The 15,176-nt window shown below is 47.7% G+C and overlaps 4 protein-coding genes across 4 annotated transcripts; 2 read left to right on the top strand and 2 right to left on the bottom strand.

The window, feature by feature from the left end:
* Positions 1–1,335: 1,335 nt before the first annotated feature.
* Positions 1,336–4,206, top strand: mei2 (Meiosis protein; the record flags this gene model as incomplete). Its single annotated transcript, XM_031152068.1, has 12 exons — positions 1,336–1,764; positions 1,853–2,029; positions 2,084–2,353; positions 2,406–3,206; positions 3,253–3,374; positions 3,423–3,453; positions 3,502–3,519; positions 3,570–3,598; positions 3,648–3,691; positions 3,744–3,823; positions 3,875–3,986; positions 4,037–4,206. 12 exons carry the CDS (start codon positions 1,336–1,338, stop codon positions 4,204–4,206), a joined length of 2,283 nt encoding a protein of 760 aa, XP_031001791.1.
* An 895-nt stretch (positions 4,207–5,101) lies between these two features.
* On the bottom strand, positions 5,102–8,156 carry SPBC3E7.09 (Uncharacterized protein; the record flags this gene model as incomplete). The annotated part of the gene is made up of 2 exons (XM_031152067.1): positions 5,102–7,168; positions 7,218–8,156. The coding sequence occupies 2 exons, from the start codon at positions 8,154–8,156 to the stop codon at positions 5,102–5,104; spliced, it is 3,006 nt and encodes a 1,001-aa protein (XP_031001788.1).
* Positions 8,157–8,797: 641 nt separating this feature from the next.
* Positions 8,798–12,333, bottom strand: kap111 (Importin beta-like protein; the record flags this gene model as incomplete). Its single annotated transcript, XM_031152066.1, has 8 exons — positions 8,798–8,882; positions 8,934–9,214; positions 9,270–9,454; positions 9,572–11,351; positions 11,430–11,559; positions 11,614–11,958; positions 12,007–12,188; positions 12,280–12,333. 8 exons carry the CDS (start codon positions 12,331–12,333, stop codon positions 8,798–8,800), a joined length of 3,042 nt encoding a protein of 1,013 aa, XP_031001789.1.
* Positions 12,334–13,115: 782 nt separating this feature from the next.
* ampp (putative Xaa-Pro aminopeptidase P) lies at positions 13,116–15,137 on the top strand (the record flags this gene model as incomplete). The annotated part of the gene is made up of 4 exons (XM_031152065.1): positions 13,116–13,191; positions 13,248–13,775; positions 13,828–14,657; positions 14,712–15,137. The coding sequence occupies 4 exons, from the start codon at positions 13,116–13,118 to the stop codon at positions 15,135–15,137; spliced, it is 1,860 nt and encodes a 619-aa protein (XP_031001783.1).
* Positions 15,138–15,176: the final 39 nt, after the last annotated feature.

Here is a 15,176-nt window from a genome sequence, read left to right as displayed (position 1 = left end):
GAAGCAGCCGCATCTCCTTTCCCACCTCACCTCACCTCCCGACAGTGCCCTGTGGTATTTCCAGAGGCTGAACAAGCTTGCGGAAGATCAACTGCACATTCTAATACTTTCTATCATAAGGTAACATAAGGTAAGATAGTTACATCTAGCTATTACCCCTTGTGTCCCCTTAACGCAGCCGCTTCTCCTTTCTACCTACCCTACTTACCTACCTACCCACCTCACCTCCCAACAGTGCCCCGTGGTACTTTAAGGGGCCGGAACAAGTTTGCATTGATGAATTACACATTCTAATCCTTTATTGATTGCTATGACTTGGCCACCATCTCTACTAAAGCTGTTGTAGTCAAGTCCTGCCTTCCGCTGGTACTGCATGTATACCTGTCCTGCACCCTATTAACGAACTCTAGGGTAGGTAGGTATAGGTGGCCTCTTCCATGTGATGTAATAGCTCGCTTCGCTCCTCCTCTCACGCACACTGAGGTGCCGCGCCTGCCATTTATATTGAATATCGCCTGGCTTTCCAAGTCCATCCACCTCCACACAACAACATCCTCCTCCTCCTCTTCTCCTCAACCTTCTTGACAACCACGTACGACTGCAACCTTTTTTGAAGCGCTTAGTCTTTTTGAAGCGCTGACTACAGCGATCCTCAATCTGAGCTATACTCCCCTCCTCTCCATTGCAAGCCAGCAACATCGTGCACTCTGCTCTGGTGCAACTTTGACACGGCCAGACACGCTTTCCGTTTTTGTGAGTACTTCATCTTCAGTTTCTGTTCATCCCCAGAGCCTACTCCTCTCAACACTATATCCATGTGGTTCCAAGTCAATCGCTTGTTTGGCTTGACACCCCAACCACGGAGGGAGCGAAGCTACCCCTCCTGTCTTTTCACCTTGGTCACTTGCCCATCAGTGCAGCTATGTAGCCCAAACCTCTATCACCCTCTTCCCTATCGACTACCCTGATCCCAATTACAGGCTATGTTTATTTACCCTAATCTGGCCTTTTGTTTTCTTATGTCTATTCTTCTCCTTCCTGCCTCGCAGTCACGTCCTGGGCGACACGGTGGGGATACGGTCGTTCCAGTCACCGTCACTTCCTTCTCGCTGCTTCCTTCTGGTACACTACCCTTCTTAATATCATCATCCTTACTGTCTGTATGGTTTTCTGCCTATTTGGCGAATTTACTGTTCAGTATTGCTCCTTCCATCCATGTGCATCTGCTAACAAATCATCCCAAATATTAGGTAACATCCGACTCCATTCTCGATCAGACAATTACAAAGCTTCTGCCAATATTTTGGTTGTGGCAAATCAGAAGAAGTCTCCATCATGTCGCGTGCAACCGGTGTGGGCGGATCCCCAATGTCCTCCTCTTTAGGCAGCCACAACTCCAGGGTCTCTACATTCTCCTCACAGGATGTGCGTTCAACCCAACGTGCTCCTACAAAGAACATGGCCACACTTGTGAGAGATGGTAATGATGATCCTTTTGTCATCGATGATTCCAAGCCGAAGGGCGAGGCCAAACTATCGGCAACAGCATCGGACTTCAAGCCGTTTGCACTCCGAGGAGCTCCCAGGGTTTCAAGCCCGTCTACTGACGACAAAGCCCTCAAGTATCTACGAGAGGAGATTGAAAACAACCCAAACACGGCCGTTCAGGGAGCGTTTACCACCGATATCGGAAAGTCTCGTTGCATCAAGGTATCCAGCGTCTATGGCGAAGACACTCGTAGCCTTGTTGATGCTTCATTGGAGGTAAGAAAAACAGTCATTCCATCTATTCCATCTCCTCATCATCTTACTCGCCACTGCTTTCATATCTAGATGCTAACTTCATTACTAGAAAATGATGGCTGGGGGGTTCTGGAATCAAGGTAGCCGGCGCATCAGTGAACTGGGAAACGTTGTGTATCTTCGGCTTTCCAATATCATGGAGGCTGTCAATATTTATGACGCCATCAAGGAAGATAACATCCGGAGCCTTCAGACGGATTATATCCATCCCAGAGTCTGGGCACAGGTACACCTCATCTGTTTCCTTTCCCACGGAAGTCTTTGCTAATGACTCGCTTAGATCGTCTCGCCGTTGTCCCTTGGCAACCACTCGGCCCACGAAGGACAAGTTGTTCTGAGAACCGCCAAGCCCCTCGGTATGAGCAGTAGACAATTTGAAGACCGTCTGCTCAAGTGTCTTTCCACAGAAGGTCCTCTAGTGGCCTGGCAGATGCTCCCCCTTCATGATGCTCCCTTCCCTGCCGTGTATACCATGATTGCTGAGTATTACGACTCTTCTTTAGCCTCATGGGCTGTCACAACTATCAATGGCTCAACAATTGGCAAAAAAGTTAGTATAAAACCCCCTGTGTCAAACCAACAACCCAACTAATCATATATAGGAGGGGTATCCCGAGGTTCAAGTCTCCCTTATCCATCACAGACCTGATCTAAAGCCAAAGCCAATGTCAAATGCCCTTGGCCAATCGGTTTCAGCCTCACCTAGCATGCCAGCCCACCTATTCAATGATGGACACAGTTTTGCTAGAGCTCGTGTTGACATGGCGATTTCTAACCAAACACCAAGTCACCATTACATCGCGCGCGGCGGCACCATGCCTCTTTCAATAAGCCCAAGTACCATCGGGAGTTTGGGTAACGCGTTTGGAAGTATTTCGTTGCGGAACCATACTCGAGATTCTACACCTTTGGGTTCAGGTTCAATGGCTTCTCCCTTTGGCACAATCGGACCTGGACACCTGCCTGCTGCCTCGCAGTTTGGTGGAAACAATGCCCCGCTCCCTGTTATGATGGACATGGGCATGGGTGTTTATTCACCAGTCACGCCCACACAACAAGTTCACAATACTTACCAGCCTTTCAATCACCTGGGAAGATTTGCCCATCCCCAGGCGCCCAATCCCTATGGCCACTATGGGCAGACCTTTGGTAGCCCTGACAGTATGCACCAGATAAACAGTCCACCGAGCATGAAGCGACATGGACGTGCAGACTTTAGCTACTCGAGCCCTTCGCCAGGAGGATTCTCTCGGGACCTGACCCAGTCTACTTCCAACTCCGTTCGCCGTCAGAATGCGCAGAAGATTTCCAATTATCCCCGATGCCAACACAACCCAGCGGCATCACAGCATAATCACGTCGACATTTCAAGTATCGAGCAGGGTAAAGATGTCCGGACTACGGTAAGCTATAGACTTCTATGTTCTAATATTCCACTAATCTGCATAGGTCATGTTGCGCAACATTCCAAATAAGTTCACCCTAAAGATGCTGAAGGAATTCATTGATGAATCCAGCTTTGGAACATACGACTTCGTGTATCTTCGGATCGACTTCCTCAACAAGTGCAAGTACGTTTGAGCCCAAACTAATTGAAACTTCTGTTCTAATTCTCGCAGCGTGGGCTATGCTTTTATCAACTTCGTTGACGTAAGTAGACTGTCAAATTCCTTCTTGAGACCATTGCTGACTCCGTAGCCTTTGGATATCATCAATGTATGTATCACCTAGTAATCTTGCTGGCTACATACTAACTTGGAGATAAGTTTGTCAGGGCTCGGGCAGGTCAAAAGTGGTCAGTCTTGCACAGTGAACTACTTCGAAAAGTGCTGACTTTTTCGGAGGGACCGGTTTCAATCGGAGAAAATTGCTCAGATATCATATGCGAGTACGCTACCACTCTCTTCGGGTCGAAGTGGGCCATACTTACAGTTCAATAGCAATTCAGGGCCGTGACTGCTTGATTCAGAAGTTCCGAAACAGTTCTGTCATGCTGGAGGAGGAGAACTATCGTCCCAAGGTAAGTTCTGAGTCGCAACCTTCTAGTCCAAGCTAGCTAATTGCTCAACAGCTCTATTACACCTTGGCCGATGGTGAGGAGCTGGCTGGCACGGAGGAAGAGTTCCCTCAGTCGGATAACTCATCGAAGCTTCAACGCAGCTGTCAGAATGCCGAACAGATGGGTAAGTATTCCTATCTTAATTTCCTATTGCAATACCCTGATATATCCTAGGCCTTTTTGCTCCAAACGCTGGTCAACAGGTCAGAGCTGATCAGCGACAACGCCGCTCACTATATGATCGTGGTAATAGTCTTGCTGAGAGGGACAAGTTCTACTCTGATGCATACGATAATTCCGAAAGTCGTGGTTTGGGCAGGTCAGGGTATCGCGCATCGTATTGAGCGACAGTAAGCTCTCTTGAATACCGCAAAGCCTCAGAGACCTGACTGACTACGATTAAAAGCGCCTATGATACACGAAGTCGGATTTTTGCAGATGGAAAACTTTTGATGGAGATCTGAGGATCGATTGAGCTCAGCAATTCCCCCGACATACATACACTTAGGGACAATATTTGCATTACATTTGCTTCACTTCATTGGTAAATTGCAGGCATTTGGCTATTGCTCTGATATTTGGAGGGGCATCTCTGGTAAATGGGGAGGCATAAGTGTCTATAGGTCATTCAATCCACTGCCCACTTAAGTCTTGAAAGCTGCATGTGAAACCTACTCCTTCCAAGTTAAGTTGTCTATGATGAATTTGGAAAACGTTCTCAAAGAGTAACTTTTAGTCCTACATAGTTCACCTACTTTTTTTTGAGTATGGTCAAATACATGTAATTACCGCAGTACCCGAGATAAAAAGGGGAGAGAAGCACGTGACACAAAGCGGGAAAATGATAACCCCAGCCCTGGTGGCCCAGGAAGCGGATTACGGGAAGAGCTGATAACGTAGGCTGGAAAGTAAGTAAACTTAGATGATAATATAATGCGCGCCATCGGAGCAGCTGAGCTCCAACCAACTCCAAAGGCAAATTAAGAAATTTGGGAAGTTATTGGCATAGGTATCTAATTCATTGTATTCCTTCCAAACAATGCAAAAATATTATGTACTCCCCACCAAACTCCGCGCTAAATCAAAGGCAAAAAACGCCCTCATCATCATGACCACATATAAGGGACTGTAGAAATAAAATTTCCCATTGTTTGCTGTAATTCTGGTCTCTCAGGTCCTTGCGCATTCAAATGTTCCACGCATGGACCTCAAGCGAGCTAGAAGACATTTCGAAGAAGCTCACTGCCCATTTTTAGGCAACGCAGGTAACGGCTTGCGAGCAATGCTGGGTGACGGCGTCCAGTCCTCTAGAGATGGCAATCTTGTTGGACCGTCGGTTAGGCCAATTGGTTCTTCCCCGGCAACCCAATATTCTGTATACGGTGTTGCGTTTTGAGACCCATCAGCCCCTGAGGCAGATGGGCTGCCAAGTTGATGTATGAAACCATTGACCTCCTTGGGTGTGCCCACCGGCGAATTTTGCACCGATAGAGAAGGAAGCGGGCTACTCCAGCTTCCCTCGTAATTTGAGGGCTTTGGCCTCGGAACCAATTTAGGCGAGTGAGATGGAAGAACGCTACTCGAGGCTTCGAAGGTTGATGATCTTGTTCTTGACTTAGATCGAGAATGGAGAGGCGGCTCTAGATGCTCAGAACTATGATCTAAGAGGTCCGTGGTTGCGTCGTCAGGGCCGGAAGGAGGCGTCAAGCCAAACTCTGACCGCGAATATGTAGATACAGGTGTTGGGGGTGAGTCATCTCTGCTTCTCGATCTCGATATCCCCGATGCACTAAAGCGCTGCCTCCGATGGTCAGGTTCAACCCAAGATCCATTTTGGTGGAATTCAGGGCTCTGTGGTGGGCTTTGGAGAGGGCTCTCTACTGGATAGTCGGAGAGATTGCGAGCTCTGACATGCATGTTGGGGAAATCTGGAACCCCACTAGCAGAGACACGGGAGAAAATTACAAGTCCTAGACAGAGGAGAAGCAAGACTGACTGTACAATAGACATACGTTTTTGAAAAACGACTTCGTCTGCCAGAATATTCAGCCTGCTACTTATTGCTAAGATTTCTCTCCTTGATTCTTCTCTTTGACTTTCAAGAGATATTACTGTCGACTGCCAGATTTCGTCGTATTGCTGCCTGAAACCGCGCAGTTCAGCAAAGACAGTGTTGTTCAACATGTCCAAGAAAGATGTAGATTTTTGGAGCTGCTTTTTCTCCACCTTCGAGAAGGCTTCCCTCAAGATCTTTGACTGTTCTTCGATATACTTCAGTGAGAGTGTTGAGTTGGTTTCTAGGAGTTGAAGTCGCCTCGATGCCGCTTTGAAGAAGCTTTCTTGGATCGTGGGCAATGAAGTTGATGCTGATGAGGTGGTGGTGGTTTTGTCCTTATGTGTGGCAGTTATGTTCTGCACTTTCGTAGGATGAGACGGGATCAAGGAAGCTGCCGTCATAGACTGGCTGGTGTTAGAGGCTGTAGTAACAAACGTCGAGTTCGACACCACCGGTGGGATGGATTGAATCCCTTGAATAGTGGAGTTTTCACTCGCCGCTACCCCCCTAGGCGGTCCCATAGACGGCGAGGGCGGCATGGGCGAAGAAATGTTATGTGGAGGAACCGACCCCGTTACCTCTGATGGCTGGCTTGAGCTGGCCGATATGGCCGCCTGAGTTTTGGTTTCTTCGGTAGTGAATGTTTGTTCAACTGGTGCGTCTGACGGGCGGCAGATATCTCTTTCCCAAAGTGCATTTTCTGGTAAAGTAAGGAAGCTAAGTTGAACCCAGGAGGTCGTCATCTGTTCTTTTGAGGCATTTTCGGCAGCAGTCTTGTTATCTCGGGCCAGATCATGGGCATATTTTACAAGTTTCTCCGCTTGTGCCCGCAGTTCTGCGTTAACCCTTTCTTCCTCTTGAACGACTTCTGCAACGGCATCGGGCACAAAATGCTCCTCGGCGGTATTGTCTTCAATTTCTTCGGTGTCCTCGTCCTCCCCAATAGCCTCGGACTCTTTCCAACTTTCCAGCATACGAGTACCATGGACCCTAACGAGGGAAAGCGGGCAATAATACTCATTCCCGTAATGGCTGAGAAACTCAATCCTCAGGTACCTTGCCCATATTTGAGGGTTCTCAATGAGAAAGGCTTGGATGTCTCTAGAGTTGCGAGCCTCATAGGTCCCGGCATCTTTCCACTTTTCCATTTTAACAGGATAGCGGTCACTAACACTCACCCGGAATGTCCGAACCATGCTGGAAAAGAATTCGTAGTTGGCGAGAACAATGGTGTCAATCCAAATATCTTCCTACGTGGTATTAGTCTTATAACATGCAGTCCTCAAGGCGCCATCTTACCGAGAGCTCTATTATGATGAATTTGTTCTCAGCCGAACACTCTGAGATCATGTATGAATCTTTGTTCTCTATCAGGATCGCTTTCGGGTTTTTGGCCCCGGGATGGGTTTTTAACACGGTGGCCCCGGCATCGAATGAAGCATACGAAAAGCGCTCCTTGCAAGTGATGCCTGCATCCTTACTTCGATAATGGTCATTACGTTTTGCCGTATTTTCGACTTCCTGCGGCTCTTCCCCAGTCTCAGCTCCAGGGTTTTCTGTAGTTTGCGACGTCTTCTGGCTGCTTTCTCCGTCACGAAAGGAATTGAAGTCCAAATCAATCTCCCCTTCATCCCCTACGGAGTCGAGGTTATTCTGTATGCTTTCCAGATCTCTTTTCTTATTCTCCCCAGTTCCTGACTTTTTATTTCCAATGTTTGCATTCGCTTGTCCCGCTTTCTCCAAGGCCTGCTTCTTCCATTCTTCAAATGATAGAAAGGAAGCTTCGTTTAGCTCGCTGGGCTCCAGCTCATCTGCGGATGGGGCAGGAGTTTCCAGGGCCACTGAAGCTATGCTCTCTGTAGCAGAAGGTCTGCCTGATGAAACAAATTCATTGCTTGTGGAATTTCCTACTACTGTTTCCTTTCCCAAACCGGGAGTGACAGAGACGGTGAAGCTTTCGGAAGCTTCGCTAGCTGCAGTGGCATTCCCGGAGCTTTTGGTAGAAGAGGAAGCATTTGCATTACTCCACGACGAGCGGAAGCAGAGCTGGGGTAGGGAGTCTGTTATATAATTGATCGTTCGAAACTCGCAGGTCGCAGTGAGGTTCGCTGGAGGTGGTGTGGCTTGAGGAGCCGGCGTTATCGAACTCGAGGTGATGGGGCGTGGGGCAAAGGAAAACAGCAGCAAGACTGTTGCTGCTGCTGCAGGTAGGCGGTCGCGGTCGTAGACAAGGAGCATTCTGGTCTCAACATTCTGCTGCGGGCGGGCAGGCAGACCGAAGAAGAAGCGATGGTGTTGATACTTTGGAGGAGTCGTAGCTAGAGGTGTCTGTTTACCTAGGTACTCTGCCCTACTCTTCTCTGCTGATAGTATTGTACTTGTCTGTACTGCACTATACCGGCTTCGTGGTCATAAATACTGCACAGTACCCAGGCAAGGCAAGTACTTGTGGACTTTGTTTAGTGAAGAAAGAGGGCGCTTCCAGGTTTTAGTTTCAGCTCGCAGTTTCTTATCAGCTTATCGATAGATACTGCAAATACTGCAAATAACCTTCGCTATAGCTGTATATAACATACCTACATACCTACATACCTGTCTCCATCTAGAGGACTATGGTAAATACCTTGGGGAGATAATCATGCTATGGCATTGTATTCCTCTTTTTTACTTACTATTCTTTGCGGCGTAACCTACCCACCGATCTACGTATTCGTATCCATCCACACTCAAAGAACATCTTTGTCGGGGCTCCTCATTTACTCTGATTCATCCAATCACTTGGCATTCTACCTGCAGAACCTCCCTGACGGCTTCAACATGCCTTCATATCGAGATGGGTTACTTATTACAATACCACAAAATAAACCCATGTTCCCCTCTCATGAAGCATATGCAAAGTTAGAACCCCGACACGCCAGCCAGAATTCCCGGACCACCAAATTGGTCCCTCGAGCACCGCGAAGGCTATACACAATATTAGATAAGTTTCGAAAAGGGTAATAGGTCTGATCATACTTGGCGATCTTCTGTGCAAATATGCTTTTCTCTTTGGCGGTGACCTTCTGGCTAGGAAAGTTACTTCCTAGCAGCGCTGCTTCGATCCATTTCTTTGAATGCGCTTGTCGCAGGACAAGTTTTTTCAATGGCTCGGAAAGTTTGTCGAGCTCACTTCGTGCAGCGTGGCCGCCGATGTTGAAAATGAGTGCCTCTGCAAGCATTGGTCCAAGGTGTTCTATTGCATTGCTCATCGATTCCTGTAATTCATCGGGTTGGCTTTGGAGGCCAATGAAAGTTGCCTGTGAAGGAATTAGCATGCTAAATCAGCATGGATCAAGCTTCTTCAGATCATACCCAGAAATCAGCGGCTGCAATTTTTGGCAGTGGATCATTCCCGGTAAGGGCCTTCAGCGTGTATACGAACAGAAACTCGAGGCTCGACGATGGCTGGTGATTCATCAGGGTCTTGAGATACTTGGGCTGCAGCCGCGCCAGGAAGTCAATTCCATTTTGGGCGATCTCTGGATCATTGCTAGGTTCTGGGGACGTGTCAGTTGAGCTTTTCTCTGGGGCTAGCAACGGACGTGAAAAGCAGCGGCGGGCTTCTGTTTTGTCAAGCCGAGCAGCACATTAATTTCATAGCAATGAGTACTCACCTCCTTGGGCTTGCAGCAACCGAGATGTCCATGTCAGCAATGCGTCGAGGACTTCGTAAATACCAGACCCTACCAAGTCCCTTTTGTAGGACGAAACAAATAAACCTGCCGTGCTAAGGACGAAACCGAGCCGTGGTGTTTGCGGGTTCGCTTTTAGAAGAATTTCGGCAATCATGACTGGAGGTAGGACAAATGGACCTGGTTCAAACTCTCTGAAACCCTGTCTAATAACGGAGCAAGTTGCCTCAACTATCTCGCCTTTATCTCCGAGTACATCGTATATCCCGCCAACCATTGAGAATATGCGTTTCTGGATCCGCGAACCGTCTCCTTCGGTCCAAAACGGTGACACCGTCTCCTTCTCAAGATCAAATGGCTTGTCATTTGGCTCTTGGAGACCCCTGCCGATAGCAGCAAGGCAACGCAACGACAAAGCACCTATATCTAGAGCAGTTTGGCTTGAATTGGGCTGTTGTAGGGGCGGAATGTTCGGGATGTCTAATTGTGGACCTCTCAGCATAATGACCATTTGAAGGCATTCTTCAATGTCTGAACCCACGAAGTTCAGCAGTTGGTCTAGTGGAGCAACCTGCGACTCCTCGTCGGGAATCGCTTGGATTAGGCAAGCTATTGCCCTCAATACGGACTCTTTGGCATAACCAGTAATTGAATTATTGCGGACAAGATTCTGATACTGCTGCAGGAATGCGTCGAGCTCAGGGCGAAGTATCTTTCTACACTCAGAGCAAAGCCCTGTTATAGTGTCTGATGCTCTATGACTCAGGGTAGGCAAGGCCATGGCCGCAAACACAAAATTTAATGCGTTTGGAAGGTAAGAAGAGTTCTTTACAAAGTAATCTGCGTATCCTTCAATCAAGACCAAGAAGGATTCCACGGCTGGGAACGGAACATTCTCGTGGTTTGTGAAAACATAGAAGACTTCGGGTACAAAAATGGTGTCCAGACATGGATCACGCACATCCTCTTTGTCAGAAAGGGAATCAGGAAACACTGATAGACAATATAGAGCGGCCTCAAGCTCTATCCAGTTCAATTTTTCAATAGCACTATGTGCCAAACCAACGAAGTTGTCAAGAAGTGGTATGCCCGAAATAAGAAAATACTGCTGAAGCATATCTGCAAAGTCTCGCCTGGCGTCTTTGAAGCCCACACGATCCGCAGAATCCCATGAAGTGAAAACACTTGTCGGTGGGAACTGAATCTTGCGGAAACATCTTTCGATCATTTGATTGACATGCACTCGCGCCGTCGCAAACCATGTGGGATGCTGTGTGCTTTCAGTATAGACGTCGTCGATCATGTTTTCCACGAAGGTATTCCAAAACTCCAGCGCTGGAACGAAAATCTTGTCCTCATGAACAGCCATGCCCTCTGCCCCAAGAAGACCCCCGAGAGCAGAAAGAAATTGTTGGCTTTGGGAGTTCGGTGCTGTGTTTTTTGCTAGGTCTTGAAGTGTAGCGTCTCCAAATGCAATCATGAAATTTCCAAATTGCAAAGAATCAAAGTCGTAGTCCCCTTCAATCAGTCGCTGATACCGTTCTTGCGCCCATGGACTGTTAAACAATGAATAGAGAAGTTTAAAATCCTCCCTAGAAAGGAACTTGGAGTAATTGGTGAGCATGTCTGAGAAAAGCTCTATAGCGATTTCTGACAAATCATCCTCTGCGAGACACATCATCGCAGGTTTGATGAGTGCCTGGAGAGGCTCGAGAACAATAGCATCGTCTATGAAAGCTCGGTGGGCATACGATACCCATGCCTAAAAATGCAAGACTGTCAACCAGACGACCTAGTGGCCCTCATCTCCTTGATATTGTTCTTGCTGGGGCTAACTTACTTGAAAACATCTCATAGCCTCTTGGCGAACCCTTCTTTCCGTGGGTGCCGGAGTCGTAATTGTCAGATATCTTGACAACAATGGCACGATGTCGTCAACATTGGGGACGACGCTTTTGTGGAACTTGTTCCTGATTAAGCCGTCAATCTACCGCCATTGCGGTCTGAAAGAACGAAGGACTCACTGTTTCATAAGACTCGAGTCTGTTTTCCCCACTTCTTCCACGAGAGAGGAAGCAAACCAGAGAATAGCAATAGCGGTCTCGTTCGAGAGCTCTGCCGTTAGAACTGCGGTATCAGGGCTTTCTAGGAGAGCTTCGTCGTATGGAACAGCTCTTTTCATACAGAGGCAGTACATAAGATGCTTAACACATCTTGTCCAAGACATAGAGAACTGTAGGAAATAAGATACGAGGGTAGAACAAAGTTTCCTCATGACAAGAGGTCCTTCCGCATTCTCAACACATCGAACAAGCCACCCTACGAGGGTTTGAAGCAAAGCTTGTACATCCTCATCTCCCAAAGATTGCCTTTCAGATATCAGCAAGAGGTCAAGTACTACGACGATCTGAGCTTACGCATCGGTGTTAAGTTTAACAGTGAAGGTCAGGGCCGCAAAAAACCGGACATTTTCATTCTCAGACGTGCAGAGACTATTGGCTAACTGCCATCCTTGCGGGGAACGCTGCAGTGCTTGCAAAGTCTCTTGTGACTTAGCAATGGTTTCTGGAGCCCCAGGTTGGTACAACTGGACGATGAGCTGTAAAAAAAAGTCAGTACAAATAGAATTGTCAGTTTTCGTGATGGGTATGTTTAGGTCACCCAGCCCGTGTGTAAAGCTAGAAGCTTACAGATACTACTTCCTCGAGAGAAGCCGGCAACTGGTCTTGCCCAACGCCCGCCATGGTGCGCTGGTCTGGTCTGGTCTGTTCAGCTCTGTCAATCTGATCCGATGCCAGCGATGCGTTGGGGATTGGAGGCTACTGTATTGTCGAATCGCAGGAGATGGAAAGTTTGGGGCAGAGTGGAGAGTGTCATGTCTTGCCGACTTTTAACAATCGCATCATCTAGCATAAGATTTTTGGTCCCGGAATTTAGATTGTCTCGTGCCTCGTACCTTTGACTAAGAAGTAGGGAAGAAGTTTGTTCCTACGGCTTTACTGTACAGTAATAAGGTACAGCATGTTGCTGCCTGAGGGTTTTATTTTTTTGCTGAAAGTAAACAATAACCCGGCACAAACCGAGCACCAGGCCCACGCCAACTCAACACCAAACTTTCTTGCCTTTCACTCGCCTTCACTCGCCTTCCTGGCAAACGTACTTAAAGTCCCTCCTGTAAGCCTATTGGACTCATATGACTCCATCCCACTCCACCCCCGGTTATTAATTGCTATCGTAGTCTATCTAGCGCATATCTACGGTACAGTTTGCAAGTGAGTGGGATCTGCAAGCTTGTGATCAATGAGAACTCCGTTTCTTGCGAGAAACCTCATAAATACACGAGCATTCAGTCGATTCCGGCCTCAGAAGGTGCACATCTCGATTCGATACAGCTCAACTTCTGTGAAAGCGGCAGCCAGCAAAGGTATGATAACTCGACCCCGCCTTCGGAGGGGAGGGGTCAATTTTGGGCATTATATCCACATTTTACTGTGGCGGACACTGACGAGTGTACATAATAGTAGCGATGGAGCAGGTTAATACCACAGAACGCCTTACTCGGCTCAGGGAGCTTATGAAGAAGTACGAGGTCGACATCTATAGTATGTGAGTGCATAGCACCCTTATGCCCAACAGCTGTTGACAATCCTTCTCCCAGTTATCCCTACCGAAGATAGCCATGCCTCCGAATATATCGCACCATGTGACGCCCGGAGAGAATATATCACTGGGTTTTCTGGATCTGCTGGTTGCGCCGTAATCACCCACGAGAAAGCTGCCTTGGCAACCGACGGCCGATATTTCAACCAGGCTTCCAAACAGCTCGACCAGAACTGGCTCCTGCTGAAGCAAGGTCTACAAGATGTCCCAACTTGGCAGGAATGGTCCGCAGAGCAGTCCGAAGGGGGCAAGATCGTGGGCGTTGATCCAACTGTAATATCTGCACCGGATGCTCGAAAGTTGGCCGAGAAGATCAAGAAGCGCGGTGGTCAGGACCTGGTTGCAGTAGACGATAATCTTGTGGACATCATATGGGGCAACAACCGGCCGGCGAATCCCACTGAGCCCGTAAAGATCTTGCCTCGGAATTTTGCTGGGATTGAGGTGAAAGCAAAGCTGGAGGATCTTCGAAAGGAACTGGAGAAGAAAAAGAGCTCTGGTTTTATTGTTTCGATGCTCGATGAAGGTAAGTTTGTCGTCTCATCTCTTGTCAATATCTTGTTCTAATCTCCCTTCAGTTGCATGGTTATTTAATCTACGAGGCAATGATATCCCTTACAATCCAGTATTCTTTTCCTACGCTGCAATCACTCTTACGACGGCTACGCTCTACGTCAATTCTTCAAAGCTCAGCAGCGAGTGTAAAATGTACCTTACAGAAAATGGAATTTCTATGCGGCCATACCATAAGGTTTTCGAAGACATGGATGTCTTCTGTAAGTCTTTAGAGACACTCAGTGAGGATGGCATACCAGAAGCGAAAATCAAAAAGTTTTTGGTATCTACCAAGACTTCCTGGGCGCTGAAAAGAGCTCTTGGTGGTGAAGCAAAGGTCGAAGAGGTCCGAAGCCCTATTGGTGATGCCAAGGCAGTTAAAAACTTTACAGAACTTGAGGGCATGAGAGCCTGCCACGTTCGAGACGGAGCTGCTTTGATCGAGTACTTTGCCTGGCTAGAGCATCAACTTACAGTCGAGAAGGTGGAGCTTGATGAAGTCGCTGCTGCCGATAAGCTGGAGGAACTGCGATCGAAACAAAAGAATTTCGTTGGGCTCTCGTTTGATACCATCTCGTCGACTGGGGCAAATGCTGCCGTCATCCATTACTCGCCGGAACGGGGTAACTGCTCCACCATTGATCCAAAAGCGGTGTACCTGTGTGACTCTGGTGCCCAATACTTGGATGGTACAACGGATACGACCCGCACCTTACATTTTGACCAACCAACAGAAATGGAAAGGAAAGCGTATACATTGGTGCTGAAGGGAAACATTGCTCTTGATGTTGCCGTGTTCCCTAAAGGAACGAGTGGCTTTGCACTTGATACATTAGCAAGACAGTTCCTATGGGTAAGAAAAGCTTCAAATTACCTTGGGGACTTTGAGAGACTGATTTTGCAATAGGAAGAAGGACTGGATTACCGACATGGTACAGGTCATGGTGTAGGATCATATTTGAATGTCCACGAAGGACCGATTGGCATTGGAACGAGAATTCAGTATTCCGAGGTTCCTCTTGCCCCTGGTAATGTTATATCAAACGAGCCAGGCTACTACGAGGATGGCTCGTTTGGCGTCCGCATCGAAAACATTATCATGGTGAAAGAAGTTGAGACCAAGCACAAATTTGGAGACAAGCCATACCTGGGGTTTGAGCACGTTACGATGGTGCCTTACTGCCGAAAGCTCATCGATGAAAGCCTTCTGACTCGAAGAGAGAAACACTGGCTAAATGAATACCATGCGGAAATCCATGCCAAGACAAAGGACTATTTCGAGCCAGGTTCAATTGCTATGAAGTACTTGGAACGCGAGATCGAACCAATTTGAGTGGCCTCCCGAAGACACGGCTTTGGGAAGTTGGATGGA

The sequence above is a fragment of the Lachnellula hyalina genome, assembly GCF_007821495.1.
Source record: "Lachnellula hyalina strain CBS 185.66 chromosome Unknown contig00211, whole genome shotgun sequence".
In the NCBI taxonomy this organism is placed as follows: Eukaryota; Fungi; Ascomycota; class Leotiomycetes; order Helotiales; family Lachnaceae; genus Lachnellula; species Lachnellula hyalina.
This window is presented reverse-complemented; position numbering and strand designations above follow the sequence as displayed.